Below are 21,909 nucleotides of genomic sequence, written 5' to 3' on the forward strand. Positions count from 1 at the left end.
ACAATTCAAATTAAAGATGAAGAATTGAGGAACAATTTCAGAAACTCTTTATTTAGAAACAAACATTTAGGACATATCTTCATATAATAAATTTATTTGGAAAGGATAATTAAAGAACTACAACTTATATACGGAATAAGTTTCAATTAAAACAACTAATAAATTCTTTTGGGGTCGTCTAGTTAAGGTTAGGCTTTACAGGCCTAAAGAAAATAAATTGGACTAAAGAATTGTTAAATGTTAATTGTTGGATATTCTAAAAGGTCTAGAGACAAAATTAGTCTCATAAGTATTTCAAGATTGAGCTTGAAAATAAATATACAAAAGACTCCTTAAACAAGAGTCTAATGTATGCTCAAGATTATATGAATCAAGAAATTAAGTATAATTATGATGTTGGACAAATACTTGAAGGATCCTGGTTTGGATCATTAAGAAAGCAACCAAACAAGTAATGTGACATTTTTAAGAACAAAACTTTACATACTCATATAGTGAAATCGAATCGGATAGAGATCATTTTGTATATTGATTCGAATTTTGTTGGATACCAAAATAGTCGGAAATTCGTGCCACATAATTTTAGTTTAATTATTAGTTTAAAGAATTAATTCTTGTAATAGTGTTAAGCAGGCACTCGAATTATTTCAAGTTGATGACAAAATTTATTAAGTGTTTTGTGACATTCAATTAAAGAATCTGACTGCGTAGTTTTATCACGGGGTTGCAAATTATGAATGATATAGAAAAACCACTAAAGATATTACGTGACAATAATTTGCAGCTTTTTTTACTTTGAGAGTAATATGAGTTCGACTAAGTCGAACTATTTGGAAAATAAAGAATTCATAATGTTTACTTATTTATTGAGCATATTTGGACAAACTCTAAAATTACGGATCAGTTCTCTAAATATTTGATATCCGAGGTCTTTCATGAACATATTGTTCATATGGATATTGCATATTTAGATGATATACAGTTTTAGTGGGAGTTTGTATTGTGATGCTTGTATAAATATAATTTGAAATTTATGTGCACATTAAAGAATCAGTTTTTAAAGAAATTAAAGATTTAGTTTTAAAAAAATCAAGATTATAAAGTTATTTAGATTGATCTCTATAAGGAATAAAGGAGGACCAGTTGGTATTAGACATATTAAAGATCACACTACACTACACACCCATGTTTAATCTATGTTATTTGATTGTATTGATATATGTGACTATTGAGGGTTTAGTTACGAACTAATGTAACATAAATCGCTTTAATCCTATGTTGATATAATTGATGGACGAGATTGATATAGATGTATTTAGAAATGATAACAATATTTTGAGCTCTTAAGGTTATAATATACCATTGAAAGAAATATTATATGACCCAAGTGGGAGATTGTTGAAATTGTTTCCAATATTTGGGTACATATATTATTTAATAATTGTATATTAGTTGTTATCATAATAAAGATTAAAGCCAATTAAAGTGATCTATTAAAATATAAAGATTATGGGCTTATTTAGACATCTATAATAAATGTGAGGATATATTTGTGTAGAAGCAGAAATACCATTTATTATTTTGTTGATGGGCCGAATAATAAATGGGTATATTAGGGCTAGGTCCCCAACCCATATAGATAGCCTACCAATTTGTTTCTCTCATCAGACAAAATATTTCGGTTCATCTCTCAAGAACACTAAAGGGCTATCGATATAGGGTTGGAATACTTGAACCCCACCCACATCAGACATTTCGATCCAGGTCCAGATCTAGAACAAGAAGATCCACATTCAGATCCAGGTCCAGATCCAAGATCAAGAGAAGATCAAGAAGAAGAGAATAACGAAGAACGACTTAATGAATCGTTCTTCATTCTAGATTCAGGTACGTTTCCGCAACTTATATTTATCTCAATTTATCGACATAGAGTATTAAGATTTTAGAACTAAAGAATAAAGATTTAGATTAAAAGAATTTAACAGTGGGATCGCTAACCGAATTAGATATAGAATGAGATTAAACATTATGGACGCTTCGTCCCATAATAGAGTTTGACTTTTGATAAAACACAAACAAGTGTCACCGTCTGAACAAGACATTATGCGTTGGCAAGATATGGATAGTCTCCATGTGGGGCATTACTATAAGTTGTTTGCTAAGATGATTCCATATAAATTTTATTGGAAAAAACTTTGGGAGTCAAAAATTCTATCCAATATCTCGTTCTTTGGATGAAGCGTTATTAATAGTGGAATTCTAACAAATGATATGACATGGAAAAACGTTGTATTATGTTTAGTCGTATGTGTCAAGAAGTTGTTGAATCGGAAACTCACTTACTTTGACATTGTCGAGGGGTGACTAGTATTTGGAGCCTTTTGTGGAGTAATATTGGGATTCATTGGGTGATGCCCGAGTCTTTAGGTAGTTACTGAAAAGTTTAGATTGATGCGGCTGATATGTCATGCCTACATATTTGAGTTATCATCTCAATTATTCTTTGATGCACTATCTGGTTGTAGAGAAATCGTCGAACTTTTAATGATCGTAGTCGTCTGATGCGTATCATTCATAATACTATTATTATGATGCTTTCTGAGATTCGTTTAGGAAAACTAGTAGAGTTTGTCGGGGAGTTAATCGTTTTTCTCGATGATTTACGAGCTCGGTAACTTTTTAAGTATTTTTTTTCTTATTTTTTTATTTTTTTATTTGTTATGGTAATGTCAACTTTGTCGTTTTGCTTAAACGAATTTTTTTATTTTTAATATATATGGACTTTTTGTTAAAAAAAATAAAAACTCTAAGTTGATGTGGTTATAATATTTTTTGATGTCTAATGTACAAAAACCTCATATTTACTGACAAATTAAATTATCATTTTTCCATATCTAAACATTATAATAAAATTTCATTTAAATTGTACATATTTATTAACATCTGAAAACTAATAAAAATATAAATTACTGTAATTAACATAAAAATAATATATAATAAAATAAAATATTATATATATATATAATTAAATTAAAAACAATAATTTAAATAGATATATATTAAAATATAAATAATTAAGTTTATAAAAATAATAATTTAAATTGATATATAAAATATAGATAATCAAATTTATAAAAAAAATAATAATTTAAATATATATAATATAAATTATTAAATTTATGATATATTTAATAATTAATTATAAAAGTTAAAAAAAAAAAAACTAAGTCTTAACAATAATTGTTAGTTTGAGAATAAAAAAAATTGAGAAATTGAATTATAGTTTAGGACCCCACAATTAGAGGTGGAGTGATCAGGTGAGGTTGTTATTATAGACCCGATAGAAAATGACAATATTTCCATTGGACTGGTTTTCAAATATATGGAAAATCTTATTTCTTTTACAAAACATACTTTTTGCTTCTTAATCTCTGCTTTTTTGCTACACGATGATCATCAATGTTGTTGAGTTCGATTTGACTGCTTTATGAATACTGGATTGAGTCTAATCCGTATTATCCAACTCATATTATTCTACTGCGTCTAGCAGACTCAAAGAGAAGATCTCTTAGATTCATTGTCAACTAATTCTAAGATACTCATTTATACCGAATTACAGAAGATCATGGAAGGAGTCAATCACTTTGACTTATATTACAGCAAATTATCATAACACATTTTTAATAATAATAATAGGATCACTTAAGACTTAATTCATTCATTATTCAAAACAGGTTAATAATATTCATCTGTCATTTATGAAATTAATATTTCATAAGTAGATTTTATTACATATACTTGTTATCTTCCCAATTGATAATCTGCTTTGTAAATAAATAATCTTAAGTTGAAGCCTCCACCTCATCCTCCTGTTGCTGTTGCTGCTGATCATTGAGATCTTCCTGATAATCCCCAGAAACCAGTTTCTGAATTTTTTCAATGAAACTCAACATTACAGGCAGATTATCTTCATCTGAAACACAAAGGAAACAACTGTGAGATCTTTTGTTAGCAAATTATCAAAAGAAAGAAGGGAATTGATTTGAAGCATATAGATAGATAGCTTTACTTACCAATTCTTGGAATGGTGTGACCCTTAGGATGGTGAATCAAAACAGGATCAATGCATGATTCAAGAAGAACTGTCCCATGCGGCTTCAAGAAATCTTTCTCACCTAAGAAATGAAGTGAAGGGCACTGAATCGGGGATGAATAAGCAACATCCGCAATAGATGCATTTAGTAACTTCGCCCCTCCTATTATTATCAAGAACTTCATCTTCTCCACCTTTGTAAGTGCCATTCCCTATATTTGACATTTTTTCTCATCAACAAAACGAAATCATTGTATATCTCTCTGTCTCTCAATTCTCATACCTTGGCTTGAAGACCCGGCAATGCAGCTGATAGAATAGCCCCCTGTATGAACCAATTATGACTTCAAACAAATTTATCATCTAAGAAGTTAAGAACACAAAGAAAGAAAAAGAAAGTAGATGTCCGGGAACCTGAGAGAAACCAAGTAGTCCATCAAAGGGTCCATGATTAACCATGTAATCTTCAATGTAAGCCAGACACTCCTCAAAATTGGTGTAATCAGTGAATTCCTGAACAATGTAATCAATCAATTTGAGATTCATGAATGAATTGGAAAAGAAGAAGGAAGTAGAGTGGATAAGATAGAGACCTTGTTGAATTGGAACCACTCGTAATAGGGAGGATCAAAGATTCCTTCGACCTCTGACTTTCCTTGGGAAGGGTATGGGGCATCGGGGAATACGAGGTCCATTTTGTCGATTACAGATTCAGGCCATCGACGGAGGATTTGTGTCTTGAGGATTTCTCCACTGGTTCTAAATCCATGGAGACAGAGAATCCTTGGTTTCCTCTTGATTTCGATTCCCCTTCTGCCTTCACTTCCCATGTTTCTTCAAATAAATAAATAAAGATCGAATCTTTTCCTTCTCTCTCTCGTTCTTGTTCTTGTTTTATAAGCTCTTCCATTGTTTTCGGGAGTGTCGTCTTATAGGAGACGGAAGAGCCGTGTCTAGGTTTCTTTCTTTCTTTCTTCCTTCAAATGAAAACATGTCCACCGGTTTTCTTAATTGTCAAAAACATGTCAATATTGACTTACAATTCAATCTGTAATAAAATCTATTATAATGGATTATTTTAAAAAGTAATTTTCTTTTATCATAACTACAATCCCAATTATAAAAATAATAATTAAACGTTATATTCACTTCAATATGATGTTTTCAGTTTTCTAAATTAAATGTTACATTCATTTCATATTTCTTCTAAACTCTATATTAATTGTTGATATTTTTCCTTTTCATCTATATTTATTTATTTTTAAATTAAATTAAAATATTATCATTTAATATATTTATATATATATAATGTATAAATTTCCTTTCAAACAGATTTTGAAAATAATGTTATATAATGTTTTCTAATATTCCATTAATTAGAATAACAAACGACACAAATGATATTTTAATATTCAAATTCAAAACTCAAATATTTATTAGGTAATTCAAAAGGTAAGAATTGATGCATAAAAAATAAGCTCACGTCACGTATAACATTTATTATTTAAAAGGACTTTAGTTATGGAGTTGGGTAAGTCAACATAAAATAATAATAAAGAAAACTGTAATATATACTTTTAAAAGTTTAGAAATTTCCTTGTGTAGCAAATCTCAAATAAGTATAGATGTGAATAATGTTAAACAAAATATTTAGCATGTGTGGAGTAACTTCAAGTTAAATTTGAAGTTTTTTATTTGGAAAAGTAATCAATTTTAAAATATAAAAATTAAAGAATCTTAGTAATTTAGCAAAAACATGTGGGAAAATTCTCTCCACTTAAATGAATCACAATTCACAACTATATCTGTCAGCGTCATGGATTTGGTACTTAAGACCCAAGATCTTCAATAAATAGAGAGATTTTTAAATTTTTTTTGTAAACATTTTAATAATCTAAACTCAATAAAATAAAATCAGATCAATCACCACTCTAGAATGATATTATAAAAATCAAATACCTTCTACTCTCAAAAATGATTATTTTGATAATGGTGCTAACTTATACTTCCTTACGATCGTGCCTAAAAATATTTCAAAAGATTAATCATATCTATTTCACAACTCATTTACAAAAATTCGTCAAATTAAAATATTATTCTCATCCGAAAATTATTTCCATCGGATCTTGCTAAACCATAGTCCAATCTCAAAACAATAATTATTCAAACCCTACAAATCACATCAAAAATTCAGCTTGGCCAAAGCCAATGTTGCCCATTCTATAAAAATGAGAACAAAACAGCCATTTGAAGGATAACAAGAAGCACTGTTCAAAATATTCAAGGACATTGAAATACCAATTTCAAGGATAACAAATCACTTATTCAAACAATCATTCTTCGTCTTGTTGATTTTAAGGACTTAAGTTTTCTCCTGTGGAAGGTGCTTTCAATAACTATGTGGCAACAAAGTTTCAGAAATATTCCCATTTTGCAATGAAAAAGGGGAAATCAGGGCCACAAATACATCCACACAAGCAGCCTGCTTCCCATATATTTCTGAAGCACTGGCAATTGAACTTGATAGGGAATGACCCAACAAAATCAAGACACACATTTTTGGTTTCAGGATGCATCAACTTCTTTAATGGACACTAAAACATCAAATCATTCATTTCCTTCAAAGAAACAACCATAATCCTTGAAGCAATTAGAGAAAAACCAAGCAATTCAAAGGATCGAAATGCTCAGTCAACTTTGTCCAAAGAAGACTTGTTCAACCGACTCACCTAATTGCACACTGGAACAAAGCAAAAGCAGCACATGTGATATTCTTCCTACTCAATCACTTCTCATGCTTATACACTTCTTTTGTCTAATTAATATTGATAACTTTGTTTAACAAAAAGATAGATTAGTCTCTGACTTCCACAAACCTGATCAACTCGTGAACAAGGTAAATGACAACAGAACAACTCGACCCAATCAGCTCGTTAACAAGATAAATGACAACGAAACAACCATGTTGAATCAACTCAAACCTGAATGAACTCATCAACAAGATAAATGACAACAAAACAACCATGTTAAATCAACTAGATGTCTAGAACCCAGATCAACTCATCAATAAGATAAATGACAACTAAACAACCACATCTTGAGACTGACACTCAAACCAAATCAAACCTTATAAACCAGAAAATGCTGACAGACCAACCACATGAGAGAATGACTTGAATAATCCACAAGGAATTAAGTTGATGATTATATAGGGTTGAACCATAGAGCATGCACCAAGGTGACTTGAGATTACGAAATTGTTAGCATATTACAGTAGAGAAAACTTAAGACATTCGAGTAGCTTCTCTAAAACACACAAACACCCTTCTCTATTTACATCATCGAGATCTGTACACATCATGTTATTTCACAATACTACTACTCATGGTCAAACAAAGTGAGCATAGCATATAGAAGACAAATTAAACTCATGTTATCCTTAAATTCGTAGAAAATAATCCAAATGGGTTGTTAATCGTGAAACCCATCCCCCCCATAAAAAAAATATAGCCGGGAACAGTTGGGCAGGTGGTTAATCCATTTGTTGGGGGTTGGTTTTGTTAAAACGCTTTGCAGAGGCTGTTAGGATTCAAGTTAGACGAGCACTGCTCCCTTATAGGGCTCGTTGGTCCACATAGACGGACCTTCTTCGGCTCTGAAATCCTCACGTGTGAAATAGCCACAGACAGTGCATCGACTAAACCATTTTCATCTTGCTCTTCTGCCCCCCTTCCACCTGAACTTCCAGACAAGGGTAGTGATGAACACAAAGCATCCAAACATGTGTTAGTTAGTGGCTGGGAAGGAGAAGGGGAAGAGGATTGGACTTTTGCTTTTGATCTGGCAGAAAGAGTCTTCAGTGTTCGTTCTGTATAAAATAAGATCCATGGATGATCTGCAAAAAAAAAAGTTAGCAAAAACTATTAGGTCCATTACCCACCTAAAATTTTTATTTTTGATAACTAAAAACATACTTAGCACTTCGTCAACTGTTATTCGCTTGTCAACATCTCTAGTAAGAATTCGTTCCATTAGATTTCTTGCTGGCTTAGAAACAGACTCCCATATTCCTGTGTGAAAATCAAGATTGGTATTCTTTATGGCCTCAAAAACAGCTTCCAGTGAGTTTCCTTGAAACGGAAGTGCACCAGTCAAGAGAGCATGCAAGAGAACTCCGGCACTCCATATGTCTGCTTTCTCTGAATAATTTCCAGACAGAACTTCTGGGGCAACATAAGCCGGGCTTCCAGCTAAACCAGTTAATTTCTGACCTGTTCCCATTGCAGTAAAGTATATTAAGAATCAATTCATCATGAGAATTCAAAGCAGTTGAAACCATTTAAGAAAAGACAAATGACTATAAATCAGACTGCAGAATCTTGCTCATCTTATATAAGTTTAATAAAGAAACAAGCATGAGTTTTCTGTTTGGTGCTAAGAGCCATCAAACCATATTTACCTTTCTTTGAGAAAAATAACACCTATTAATGATTCAGTTGGGAAAATTGTCCCTGATTAAATAACTCCCAAACTACCTCAAAAGCCTAAAGGGACCTGAGTATATTGATATGCTTTGAATTAGATTTTTCTTTGACAATCCGCCGATTATTGAGGGTTAGAAAACCTAACCCTAGAATGCTCTCATATCATATACAAGGATATGGTCCTTTGTATAAAGCAAGATATAAGAATCAATGCAACAATTAGCAAAGAGAATAAACAAGATTAGTTCGAATACAACCATTTTTATCTATCCCTCAACTTTTCATTAAATGCATGATATCTCTTGCTGTGGAACATGGTTTAAATATGCTTCTAATCTCCACCAAAGTGATGAATATAAAGTACAAATTAAATATTTAACTTTCTTTTCGTACAAAGGTTTTTTCCCCTAAGGAGGCTACCAGAGCATCTCACCGCAACAAACTTCTAATTCAATTAAATGATTTTAGTTACTTCTAAATCTAACGATATTTGTGTGGTCATAAAAAAGAAAAGCACATTATACCATTTGAAACCCTCATTGCTAAGCCAAAATCTGCAAGCTTTATCTTCCCTCCAGCAGTGAGAAGAATATTCTCAGGCTTTATATCTCGGTGGACAACACCCATCTCATGACAATATCTCATAACCAACATCAATTCCTTAAACAGGTTAGCAGCCCGTTGCTCTGTATATTTGCCTTCCTCAGTCATTTGGTCAATTAACCGCCCACAAGGACATAACTCCATTACAAGGTGAAAGCATTCATCATCCTCATAAACAGCCTCCAACATAACAACACCAGGATGACCCGATAAATGCTGCATAATCTCAACTTCGCGGTGAACGGTTTCCTCCCCTTTCTTCAAAGTCTTACAAGCAAATTCCAGACCATTAAACTTTCTCCTACACAACCAAACAGATCCAAACTTACCCTTGCCAATGTTATCACCTCTAATATAGTCTTCCAAAATCTTATTCTTCCGACCCATCTGTGTAGCCGCATCAATACAGCCTATCTTTCTCTTGAGACCCCTTCCTGCCGAAACTGAAGATGTTGTTCCACAAGGAGGTGCAGTGGCTGCAGTTCTCATTAGTCTGTTTTTGTTACACGACTCATCAGGCTCATCATTACCCACCACATCTTCCTTACACTTCTTCCTCAACCTTGCATAATCCTCCAATGAATAATGAGATTTCAAGTTTGAAAAGGAGGATCTCGTATCGAGAGATGATTCTACAGTTTGATCCCCTTTATTTGAGCGCAGAACCTCAGTCCCTTTCCTCTTCTTTCTCATGATCAAATCTATCAACTAACTATCGATTGCTAAACTAAGAATCCCCCACCTAATAATAATAACACACATTCGACCTGACAAACAATGTAGCGAAATTGAATTGGATATTTTCCGTAAAACTACATACCCGGAATGTAAGTGAAGAATCGAGAACCGAAAGAGTGATTAATCAGTCGAAGAGGTGAATGGAGCTGCAGCGATTGAGAATTAGGGCAATGAATATAAGATTGCGGGAAGAGTATGGCGAGAGAAGCTGAAACGTATATAACATATAATATATATATAAAAAGATAAAGATAAGTGAAACGAATTGGAAGCAAATATGGAGTTGAGATCTTGTTAAATCTGCCGGAAAACAAGGGTTATTTCAACAGTAATTCCTAATTTTCCTATCCTGTCTTTACGAGGAGCAGGAGGAGAAGAGAAAGAAGATCACGTATCCAAAGATCCCATTCTCTCATATCTTTTTTTTATCATTCCCTTTTACAGCCGAATACAAATGTTTAAATGAGACCTAAACTTTAACCAGGTTTTCAAACACAATACCTAAATACCTAAGTTATCCATCATGTGTACAATTTAGGTAATTAGTTGTGATAACTTCATATCTTTATTATAATAATTATATGAGAAAAAAAAAAGGAAAACTATCCCAAGAACATATAGGTTAATATTTGTATTAATAAAAGATTAATAATTTGTTGATTTATTCTTAAAATTTTATTTAATACCGTCTTTTTTTTTATGTCATTATTTAATGTTATGCTTACAAGAATTTTTCATTTTTAATATACATGCACGTTTTTTAAAAAATATACATATAATTTTTTAGTTTATTTTAAAAACTTATCTTTGTTTATAGAAAACTTATGTTTACAATGAGTGAGACATGAGAAGACTTAAAAAAAATTGTGGCCATAAAATAAAGAATGTTATACTAATTTATTTTTTTAATAATAAAAAAATATATAATTGTAAACACTAAAAATAGATATATTCAATTTATAATATTAAAATAATTATTTTAATTTATTTTCGAATAAATAAAGTCAAAATAGTAAATTCTATCGCTTAAACCTAATTAAACAATTAATTAAGATTAATTATTGTAATAATTAAATCTAATTAATTAAGGATTAAGGAAAAATAAATTATTTAGAATAAATGTTATACTCATTTTAACTTAAAATAATTTTAGAAAAATCAAATGATCAAAATAAATAATTTAGAATTAAATGTGGTACCCATTTTTTCTTAAAAAATTATTTATTCAACCATAAAATATACCAAAAAATAAAATAAATTAGTAAAATATTTGTCATATTTATTTTAATAATTTGTGTATTTTAAAATATCAAAATTAAAGCCAAAAGGGTGAAAGAAGATCAATTTCAAACAATCCCTTAAGATTTTAATTAAATAAATAAAATCCTAATTGGGTGTAGTCGAAATCGATTGTCCCATCTTACCATGTCATAAGCTTTCCAGATGTCATGATTAACAGTGCATCTTGCCTTTGTCTCTGTGGTAGTTCCTCACTAACTCATGCGAAAGGGCGAAAGGAATTCTACTATCGAAACCACGTCTATTGAATAGGCGCTGGATTTTCATTCAACGCCCCAAACGTGCCCGCGTAGCCGGTAGTAACCAAAGGAATGCGCACCCGCGTCTCACTAGATCAGCTAACGCCGGTTAGCCGAGGCACTAGCAGAACACGTAGAAATTTGAACCCATGACTGAGAATTTCGAACAAGGCCAATGGTTTTTATATCTAAGACTGAGAGGTCTATCCCAGGACCGAGAATTCCTAAACTTGAGACCGAGAGAGTTAGCCATGAGATAACCCGAGACCGAAGGTTTCTACACCCTAACCGTCTAAGCCAAGGACAGAGAGTCCTTAGCAACCGAACTGAGGATTTTAGCCAGGGATTGAGAGTCCTTAGCACCTCGACCAAGGGACTTCAGCACCTCAACCGAAGATCCCGAGCCTGGACCTGGACCGAGGGTTTTTAGACCCCGACCGAGAAAAACAAACCCAAGACATATGACCTCAGTCCTAAGGCCTTTTTGGTTTCCATTTTTTAAATCTAAAATTATTTTTGTAATTTTGGAACCCCAACCCATTTTCTAAAACTCCTAAAAAATTAGAAAATGATTTCAAAATATTTTTGGAATATTTCCACAAAATAATATTTTGATAAAGGCTTGTTTGATGTTTATTTCTAAACTCTAACACCTTTAAATTAACTAATATTCTTCATGTAATTTCCTCTTTAGTTATTGTCGCAACAAATACCAACATTATTTATTTAAATAATGTTGTTACAATATTTTCAATAACATTTGTAAACCCCGGGAATTACGCACATTTAAGGTGGCGGGCTCGGGGTGATTAAAAGTTCGATGATTTCAACATTGATTTGCGTGTCTGACATCATTTTAAAATCAATAAACATATCTAAATAAATCTAATACCATAAACGATCTAAAGGGTAAAAATGGATACCAATAGATCCTCCAAAAGCAGCATTCTGCACATCAGAACAAGTGTTCTGCACAACATCATTCGACTTGTTATAAGATATCGACTAAGTAGGAAATGAGTCTCTCCAACTTCTCTACAATAAGTATTACCTCATTGGACAAATTGTAAATTCTGTTAGGTTCTTACAGATCTGAAAAAAAAGTAGAATTTTTTTTTTTCAAACAAAACTTTGCAAGGCCAAAGAGATTGCATGAATTACTTTAAATGGCTTACTGAAACGACCATTTTCATAGAGAGAAAGTATGACCTGACAACGTACATGGAAGGGTCTTAAATGTCTCAAACATAATTTGGGCCATCTTCTCACTATTAGTCTTGGGGTTAAGAGGTGCTTCAGTAAGAAGAACGAGATGATCTTCTGGAAAACACAAAGCACATTGTAGAATGTGTGATGCCATATTATCTCCATATCGTCCTAATTGCTCACAATTCCATCCTCAATTGGAAATTTTAAATTAAAAAAAAAAACTCTTTTTTTGGTGCTCATTGTCGACATAGGCGTCTTTCTGCCCCCACCAAGAAAGAGCTAGTGGAGAATGATCTCAGACAAATCCATCATACCAATTGAATTTTTCCGATTACAATTTAGTCATATATCTTAAATACGTATGAAGATTCACTCCATTTGAAATATCTTAACCATTCTAGTCCCGCACACGAGTGACTGAATGGCTTCACCTTCTAACATCTTAGTGTCCAAATATTCAAATAAGAAGCTATAAGAGCTTGTTTGATGAAGGGGTTATTGGGATAAATCCTGAGTTTTTTCCAAATAACCCTTATACGATGGAATTGATAAAAAAAATTAGGTTTTTTAAAATTTATACTCATTATACCTTTTCTATATATATATATAATATATTTTGTAAATGACATAATTTAATTTATATGAAATTAAATAAAATTTTAAAATATAATAAAATAAATATTAAAAAACTTTAAATATTTTAGTATTATTATTAATAAAAAAACTCTATTTATTTATATATTATAATTAATAATACTTTTTTTAAATAAAATAAAATAATTTATATTAAATTAAATTTTGAAATATAATAAAATAAATATTAAAAAACTATACATATATTAATATTAACTTTATTAATAAAAAATAAAATTTTAATATATATATATATATATATTATAATTAATAATACTTTTTTAAATGAAATAATTTAATTTCTATTAAATTAAATTAAATTTTAAAATATAATAAAATAAATATTAAAAAACTATACATATATTAGTATTAACTTTTATTAATATAAAAAAAATTTAAATAAATATTAATTTTATAAATTATTACTATTAAAATTTAAATATTATATGAGATAATATAATATGTTATAATTTTATTTATATTATAAATTTATTTTAATTAATATAATTAATTAAAAAAATTAAATAAAATAGTTTCAGCGGTCTATAATTATAATTTAAATGTCATTTAATTTTATTGTTATTATTTTATTAAATTATATTATAATATTTTTATTTATTAAATAAAAAAAATATATTAACTTAAATTAATTAATATATTTATTTAGAATGAGTTTATATATATAAAAATAGAATAAATTTCTTTATAAATATTTAATTTATATGAGATATATTTATAAATTAATTAATATATGTTATTCAAATATATTAATTTTATTTTTTAGTATAATTATTTATTTATTTGAATTATTTAAAATTTAATATGGTATGTTATAATTGAATTTATATTGTGTTTTAATTTTTATTTGAGATAATTAATAAAATTATTTTAAATGAAATAATTTTATAATTTAATTTATATTAAAATAATTAAAATATAAATAAATATTATATATATTAAAATAATTTTTTATTAATATAAAAATAAATATTTAAGTAGAAGGTAATTTGAGTATTTTAATTAATAAAATGATTGATTTGATTGATGATGAGATGATTGAGTTTTAGGATAAAACTTGGATTTTATCCCAAAAACTCAAAGATCAAACGAGGCCTAAGAGTGTGCATTATCACAGTAAACAATGAACACGTAATCCTAAGATATATTTAACTAAGGAAAATCGAGAAGTTCAATTAAGTATCATCATCTAAACCAGAACCACAATTAAAGTCGCATTGTTATTCAGGAAGATAACCAAATCCTAAACCTACATACCTATCATTGATTCAGGTAGCTATGGATGATAATGGGATTGTTCGGGTGAGGGAATGCATTTATTGTCCTCGTCCCGTTTTTACTTCAGAGATTTTTTACTACCATTCTCGTTTTATTCAGTTTCAAGGAATTCCCACGTGGCACCGTTTATACTGTATTTTAAAAAATAAATAAATTGAACACACAAATTACGTCTACATCGACCGACTAATCACAAAGAACACTTCTATACAAACTGAACAATAAATAAATCAAGATACTAAAGTTAATCGATTATTTTAGAAAACAAACTACTGGATTGGACGATTCTCTAACAAAATCAGAGAGTGTTAGGATCGGGGACGCCCTTGGAGGACCGGGGTGTATTTTCCGGTTTTGAGTAAGGGAGGCCGCTTACAACAACACACACAACTTGGTGATAGTCCGGTTAAAGACTAAAACCGTTCTCAGCACTGCACAACCTGTCACAGACTCTTGAACCGGTGTTCAAGGGCGGAAGTGTCTATTTCAGGTTGAAGTAACGTTTGCGACTCTTAGATGATGTTTAAGGAGGAAGATGTTTAATGAGAGTGATTGACCGGTTTTGGAAGTATGGTTTTGCGGTTTTGAGGAAAGATAGCGGGAAATGAAAACGAAATGAAAGAACACGAGACACGGAATTTGTTTATGGATGTTCGGAGCAAACCCTCCTACGTCACCCCTTCTTCTCAGGTTATGAGAAGGATCTCCACTAACTCTTTAGAGTTACAATTACACTTCCGGTCGAGCCCAACTTCGCTACTCGCCGGTTACACCAAACTCACACTTTGATGTAATACAACACAACACAATAATAACACACAAGGATTTCCGGTTTTAGGCAAACCGGTTTTAGAATATAAAACTTTATCTCTCTAGAATTTAATGCTTTGATGCTTTGTTTTCGTAATCCGTCACTTGCAGAACTTTTTTTTTAATGAAGACGATCCGTCTTCCTTTTATAGCTGAAAGTAGCTAACGGCTACTTTCTTCTCTCTCTTTGCGGATTGGTTGATCATTAGCACGCCTATCTGCAGGAGGGTTTCTTGCACGCTTCAACTTCCTCAACACCTGGCATTCATGCAGGTGACTCTGAGCAGATGATGACATAACCGGTTTTCAGATTGATACACGTGTTGAGCATCCGCTTCCGGTCGTCAGCATCGGATCACCAAGGCATCATTGCTTTCCTCCCATGCTTCTGATCAGATCCGATCTTCTTTTATTCTTTCGAGACACGTTTCCTCCGTCACAGTACGTCACTCTTGAGATTTGAATCTTCCGACTTTTGATCTGTACTTTCCGGTTTCTGTGTCTTTGTGCATTATGATCCGGTTGAAGTGTATTCTTCTGTTCTTTGCTAACCGGTTGCTTGAGAAGGTGAAGCCGGTTCCTGTGATCATTTGTCTTGATCACTTGAAGCCGGTTTCTTTGATATGATAGCAGCTGGTTATTGATGCACGATTTCCGGTTCCGGTTTGTTCAGTACCTGCACATGAAGTTTAATTTCTGTTTAGTTTGTCTGGCCGGTTCCAAAATTAATCTACTTAATTTTTCTATCAATTTCTCCCTTTTTGATTATTTAGAATAAATATTCAAAAATTGTAATGTGTGGCCGGTTTGTAAAGAAAATTAACTTACTTAATTTTTCTATCAATTTCTCCCTTTTTGATTATTTAGAATAAATATTCAAAAATTGTAATGTGTGGCCGGTTTTAAAGAAAATTAACTTACTTAATTTTTCTATCAATTTCTCCCTTTTTGATTATTTAGAATAAATATTCAAAACTTGTAATGTGTGGCCGGTTTGTAAAGATTTTGTTTTGAGAGAAACGTGTTTGAAAAACATGTGTTTGATTTTTGAGAAGTGTATGTTTTGAAAAATGTGAGAAATAGGTGAACTTGTATGTTTGAAAAATGTAGAAAATATGTTTGAGAAACATAGAAGATAGCAAAAGTAACTAAGTTCTGAAACACATCAAAAACATAATTGTTCAAAATAATTATGGAAATAGAGTTTAAGGCTTGGATGATCCCCCCTTGTCTTGCTCCTTTTCAAGCACTTTGTCCAGACGTTTCCTTGCTTCTTCTGTTCTTGCTCTGATACCACTTGTTAGGATCGGGGACGCCCTTGGAGGACCGGGGTGTATTTTCCGGTTTTGAGTAAGGGAGGCCGCTTACAACAACACACACAACTTGGTGATAGTCCGGTTAAAGACTAAAACCGTTCTCAGCACTGCACAACCTGTCACAGACTCTTGAACCGGTGTTCAAGGGCGGAAGTGTCTATTTCAGGTTAAAGTAACGTTTGCGACTCTTAGATGATGTTTAAGGAGGAAGATGTTTAATGAGAGTGATTGACCGGTTTTGGAAGTATGGTTTTGCGGTTTTGAGGAAAGATAGCGGGAAATGAAAACGAAATGAAAGAACACGAGACACGGAATTTGTTTATGGATGTTCGGAGCAAACCCTCCTACGTCACCCCTTCTTCTCAGGTTATGAGAAGGATCTCCACTAACTCTTTAGAGTTACAATTACACTTCCGGTCGAGCCCAACTTCGCTACTCGCCGGTTACACCAAACTCACACTTTGATGTAATACAACACAACACAATAATAACACACAAGGATTTCCGGTTTTAGGCAAACCGGTTTTAGAATATAAAACTTTATCTCTCTAGAATTTAATGCTTTGATGCTTTGTTTTCGTAATCCGTCACTTGCAGAACTTTTTTTTAATGAAGACGATCCGTCTTCCTTTTATAGCTGAAAGTAGCTAACGGCTACTTTCTTCTCTCTCTTTGCGGATTGGTTGATCATTAGCACGCCTATCTGCAGGAGGGTTTCTTGCACGCTTCAACTTCCTCAACACCTGGCATTCATGCAGGTGACTCTGAGCAGATGATGACATAACCGGTTTTCAGATTGATACACGTGTTGAGCATCCGCTTCCGGTCGTCAGCATCGGATCACCAAGGCATCATTGCTTTCCTCCCATGCTTCTGATCAGATCCGATCTTCTTTTATTCTTTCGAGACACGTTTCCTCCGTCACAGTACGTCACTCTTGAGATTTGAATCTTCCGACTTTTGATCTGTACTTTCCGGTTTCTGTGTCTTTGTGCATTATGATCCGGTTGAAGTGTATTCTTCTGTTCTTTGCTAACCGGTTGCTTGAGAAGGTGAAGCCGGTTCCTGTGATCATTTGTCTTGATCACTTGAAGCCGGTTTCTTTGATATGATAGCAGCTGGTTATTGATGCACGATTTCCGGTTCCGGTTTGTTCAGTACCTGCACATGAAGTTTAATTTCTGTTTAGTTTGTCTGGCCGGTTCCAAAATTAATCTACTTAATTTTTCTATCAATTTCTCCCTTTTTGATTATTTAGAATAAATATTCAAAAATTGTAATGTGTGGCCGGTTTGTAAAGAAAATTAACTTACTTAATTTTTCTATCAATTTCTCCCTTTTTGATTATTTAGAATAAATATTCAAAAATTGTAATGTGTGGCCGGTTTTAAAGAAAATTAACTTACTTAATTTTTCTATCAATTTCTCCCTTTTTGATTATTTAGAATAAATATTCAAAACTTGTAATGTGTGGCCGGTTTGTAAAGATTTTGTTTTGAGAGAAACGTGTTTGAAAAACATGTGTTTGATTTTTGAGAAGTGTATGTTTTGAAAAATGTGAGAAATAGGTGAACTTGTATGTTTGAAAAATGTAGAAAATATGTTTGAGAAACATAGAAGATAGCAAAAGTAACTAAGTTCTGAAACACATCAAAAACATAATTGTTCAAAATAATTATGGAAATAGAGTTTAAGGCTTGGATGATCCCCCCTTGTCTTGCTCCTTTTCAAGCACTTTGTCCAGACGTTTCCTTGCTTCTTCTGTTCTTGCTCTGATACCACTTGTTAGGATCGGGGACGCCCTTGGAGGACCGGGGTGTATTTTCCGGTTTTGAGTAAGGGAGGCCGCTTACAACAACACACACAACTTGGTGATAGTCCGGTTAAAGACTAAAACCGTTCTCAGCACTGCACAACCTGTCACAGACTCTTGAACCGGTGTTCAAGGGCGGAAGTGTCTATTTCAGGTTGAAGTAACGTTTGCGACTCTTAGATGATGTTTAAGGAGGAAGATGTTTAATGAGAGTGATTGACCGGTTTTGGAAGTATGGTTTTGCGGTTTTGAGGAAAGATAGCGGGAAATGAAAACGAAATGAAAGAACACGAGACACGGAATTTGTTTATGGATGTTCGGAGCAAACCCTCCTACGTCACCCCTTCTTCTCAGGTTATGAGAAGGATCTCCACTAACTCTTTAGAGTTACAATTACACTTCCGGTCGAGCCCAACTTCGCTACTCGCCGGTTACACCAAACTCATACTTTGATGTAATACAACACAACACAATAATAACACACAAGGATTTCCGGTTTTAGGCAAACCGGTTTTAGAATATAAAACTTTATCTCTCTAGAATTTAATGCTTTGATGCTTTGTTTTCGTAATCCGTCACTTGCAGAACTTTTTTTTAATGAAGACGATCCGTCTTCCTTTTATAGCTGAAAGTAGCTAACGGCTACTTTCTTCTCTCACTTTGCGGATTGGTTGATCATTAGCACGCCTATCTGCAGGAGGGTTTCTTGCACGCTTCAACTTCCTCAACACCTGGCATTCATGCAGGTGACTCTGAGCAGATGATGACATAACCGGTTTTCAGATTGATACACGTGTTGAGCATCCGCTTCCGGTCGTCAGCATCGGATCACCAAGGCATCATTGCTTTCCTCCCATGCTTCTGATCAGATCCGATCTTCTTTTATTCTTTCGAGACACGTTTCCTCCGTCACAGTACGTCACTCTTGAGATTTGAATCTTCCGACTTTTGATCTGTACTTTCCGGTTTCTGTGTCTTTGTGCATTATGATCCGGTTGAAGTGTATTCTTCTGTTCTTTGCTAACCGGTTGCTTGAGAAGGTGAAGCCGGTTCCTGTGATCATTTGTCTTGATCACTTGAAGCCGGTTTCTTTGATATGATAGCAGCTGGTTATTGATGCACGATTTCCGGTTCCGGTTTGTTCAGTACCTGCACATGAAGTTTAATTTCTGTTTAGTTTGTCTGGCCGGTTCCAAAATTAATCTACTTAATTTTTCTATCAATTTCTCCCTTTTTGATTATTTAGAATAAATATTCAAAAATTGTAATGTGTGGCCGGTTTGTAAAGAAAATTAACTTACTTAATTTTTCTATCAGAGAGCACGACGACCGAGCTTGAAGACAACAATGACGGTGATTCCCCAATCTTCTCGAGCTTTTGAAGACAACAATGACAATGATTCCCCGATCTTCTCTGTCTAACTAAATGATAACCCTAAAACTGCTTTAATAACACAAAACCAAAACAATTCAAAATCTTCTGTTAATAAACTAAAATCAAAATTAGTCCTCTAAAGTTTTTCTTGATGCAATTAAATTGTACCACGGGTTAGTAAGTTTCTTTATGCAGATACATTCCAAGTTGGGGATTCTTATTTCCTTTTATCCGATCCAAGTTCAGCTGGATCTCCTCCGAAAAATACACCATCTTAAAAAAATTTGTCCAAATCCGTCATACATACACAAAATTATTCACTTTGTATTTCACAAAAATCAAGATATTATTTACGAATGTGAAAACCTGTATGGAGCTACTGAGCTAGGTGGTCAAGGACTTGTCAAACTCATATTCTATCTCTTATCACGATGGATGCTATGATTCAACACACTCTCTCCACCATCTTCTGTAGAATGGACGTTTCTTTGCTGCACCAGTATCGTCGCGATCGTTGCCGTCCTCTGAGTTTCTTACATTCTATTTCCTTTTATTACCACCATTAACTTCAGGACAGCTTATAGAGGTATTACATATTTATTGCAGCATTTTAAATTTCATTTATGCTGAATATAACATGAGAAATCACATCTCTTGCTACTACATTGGAATGAATGAGAATTTTATTTATGTTGCATATAACATGAGAAATCACATCACTTAATAAATATCTTATTTTTTTATACTTTTTTTTATTTTCTTAAAATTAATTTTGAGATTTAAACTCGTTGAACTCTAGTTTCTTAACATTCTCGATATCTATTTTATGTTTGAATAGTGACTGTTTTCGAAGTGTTATCAGTTTTCAGGATTAGTTTAACATTAATAAATACAAATTAAATAGACAATCAGTTTTTAGGATTTTTAAGCGTTATTTTATTATTATTATTTTATTATTATTATTATTATTATTATTATTATTATTATTATTATTACTTTTATTATTTTTTTCTTCTTCTTCTTATTATTTTAATTATTATTATTATTTTTATTGTTATTATTTTTTTTATTTTTTATTTTTATTTTAATTTTTTTTATTATTATTATTTTATTATTATTATTTTATTATTTTTATTATTTTTATTTTTATTTTTATTTTTATTATTATTACTATTTTTATTATTATTATTTATTATTTTATTATTATTAATAATAATAACTAGTAAACGGAATTCATTTTTAAACGGTAAACAAGCCTAATTTGTTAACTGATTTTAATATCCAAACATTTTTAGGATGTATAGCTTCCCAAAGTTTGCGGTAGAGCTTTTTAACCTCTTTTACAATATTTTTCATTTGAAATACCAACAATTTTGAAAAACATAAATTATTTTACACACTAATATTAATAATAATTATTATTATTATTATTTTTTTTACATAACTCTTTATCCAGCTTAAAGTATTTAAAGGATGTAAATTCAGAAAAAAAGAAAATAATAATAATTAAAATTATAATTATAATAATAATTATAATTATAATGATAATGATAATAATAATAATAATTATTATAATAATAATAATTATAATTATTATTATTATTATAATATTATAATAATAATAATAATTTTTAATAATAATAATTATTATAATAATAATTATTATTATTTTCAATAATAATTATAATAATTATTATTATAATAATAATAATTATTATAATTATTATTATTATAATAATTATTATAATAATTATTATAATAATAACAATAATGTTATCTTTATAATTATATCTCAACTTTGTTGTCAATTTATTATACGTCATTCAACAAAATTTAATATAAAAATAAAAAAAATATGAAATGATATATATATATATATATATATATATATATATATATATATATATTTTAAATATTTTCAAACATTAATCATATAAATATATATAATAATAATAATGCAATTTTAAATTTTATTTACAAAACTTTTATTTTTTATTTAAA

At 31.3% G+C, this 21,909-nt stretch overlaps 2 protein-coding genes across 2 annotated transcripts; both read right to left on the minus strand.

Moving 5' to 3' along the window:
- Window positions 1-3,628: 3,628 nt before the first annotated feature.
- Window positions 3,629-4,992, minus strand: LOC124910427 (uncharacterized hydrolase C22A12.06c-like). Its single transcript, XM_047451066.1, has 5 exons — window positions 4,687-4,992; window positions 4,508-4,606; window positions 4,377-4,418; window positions 4,074-4,305; window positions 3,629-3,973 (listed from the first exon to the last, which is right to left on the minus strand). Exons 1-5 carry the CDS (start codon window positions 4,921-4,923, stop codon window positions 3,843-3,845), a joined length of 741 nt encoding a protein of 246 aa, XP_047307022.1. The 5' UTR covers window positions 4,924-4,992; the 3' UTR covers window positions 3,629-3,842.
- A 2,332-nt stretch (window positions 4,993-7,324) lies between these two features.
- Window positions 7,325-10,323, minus strand: LOC124946105 (serine/threonine-protein kinase PEPKR2). The gene is made up of 3 exons (XM_047486671.1): window positions 9,102-10,323; window positions 8,068-8,364; window positions 7,325-7,988 (listed from the first exon to the last, which is right to left on the minus strand). Exons 1-3 carry the CDS (start codon window positions 9,871-9,873, stop codon window positions 7,654-7,656), a joined length of 1,404 nt encoding a protein of 467 aa, XP_047342627.1. The 5' UTR covers window positions 9,874-10,323; the 3' UTR covers window positions 7,325-7,653.
- Between the last annotated feature and the right edge of the window lie 11,586 nt (window positions 10,324-21,909).

This window comes from Impatiens glandulifera, chromosome 7 (assembly GCF_907164915.1).
Source record: "Impatiens glandulifera chromosome 7, dImpGla2.1, whole genome shotgun sequence".
NCBI lineage: Eukaryota > Viridiplantae > Streptophyta > Magnoliopsida > Ericales > Balsaminaceae > Impatiens > Impatiens glandulifera.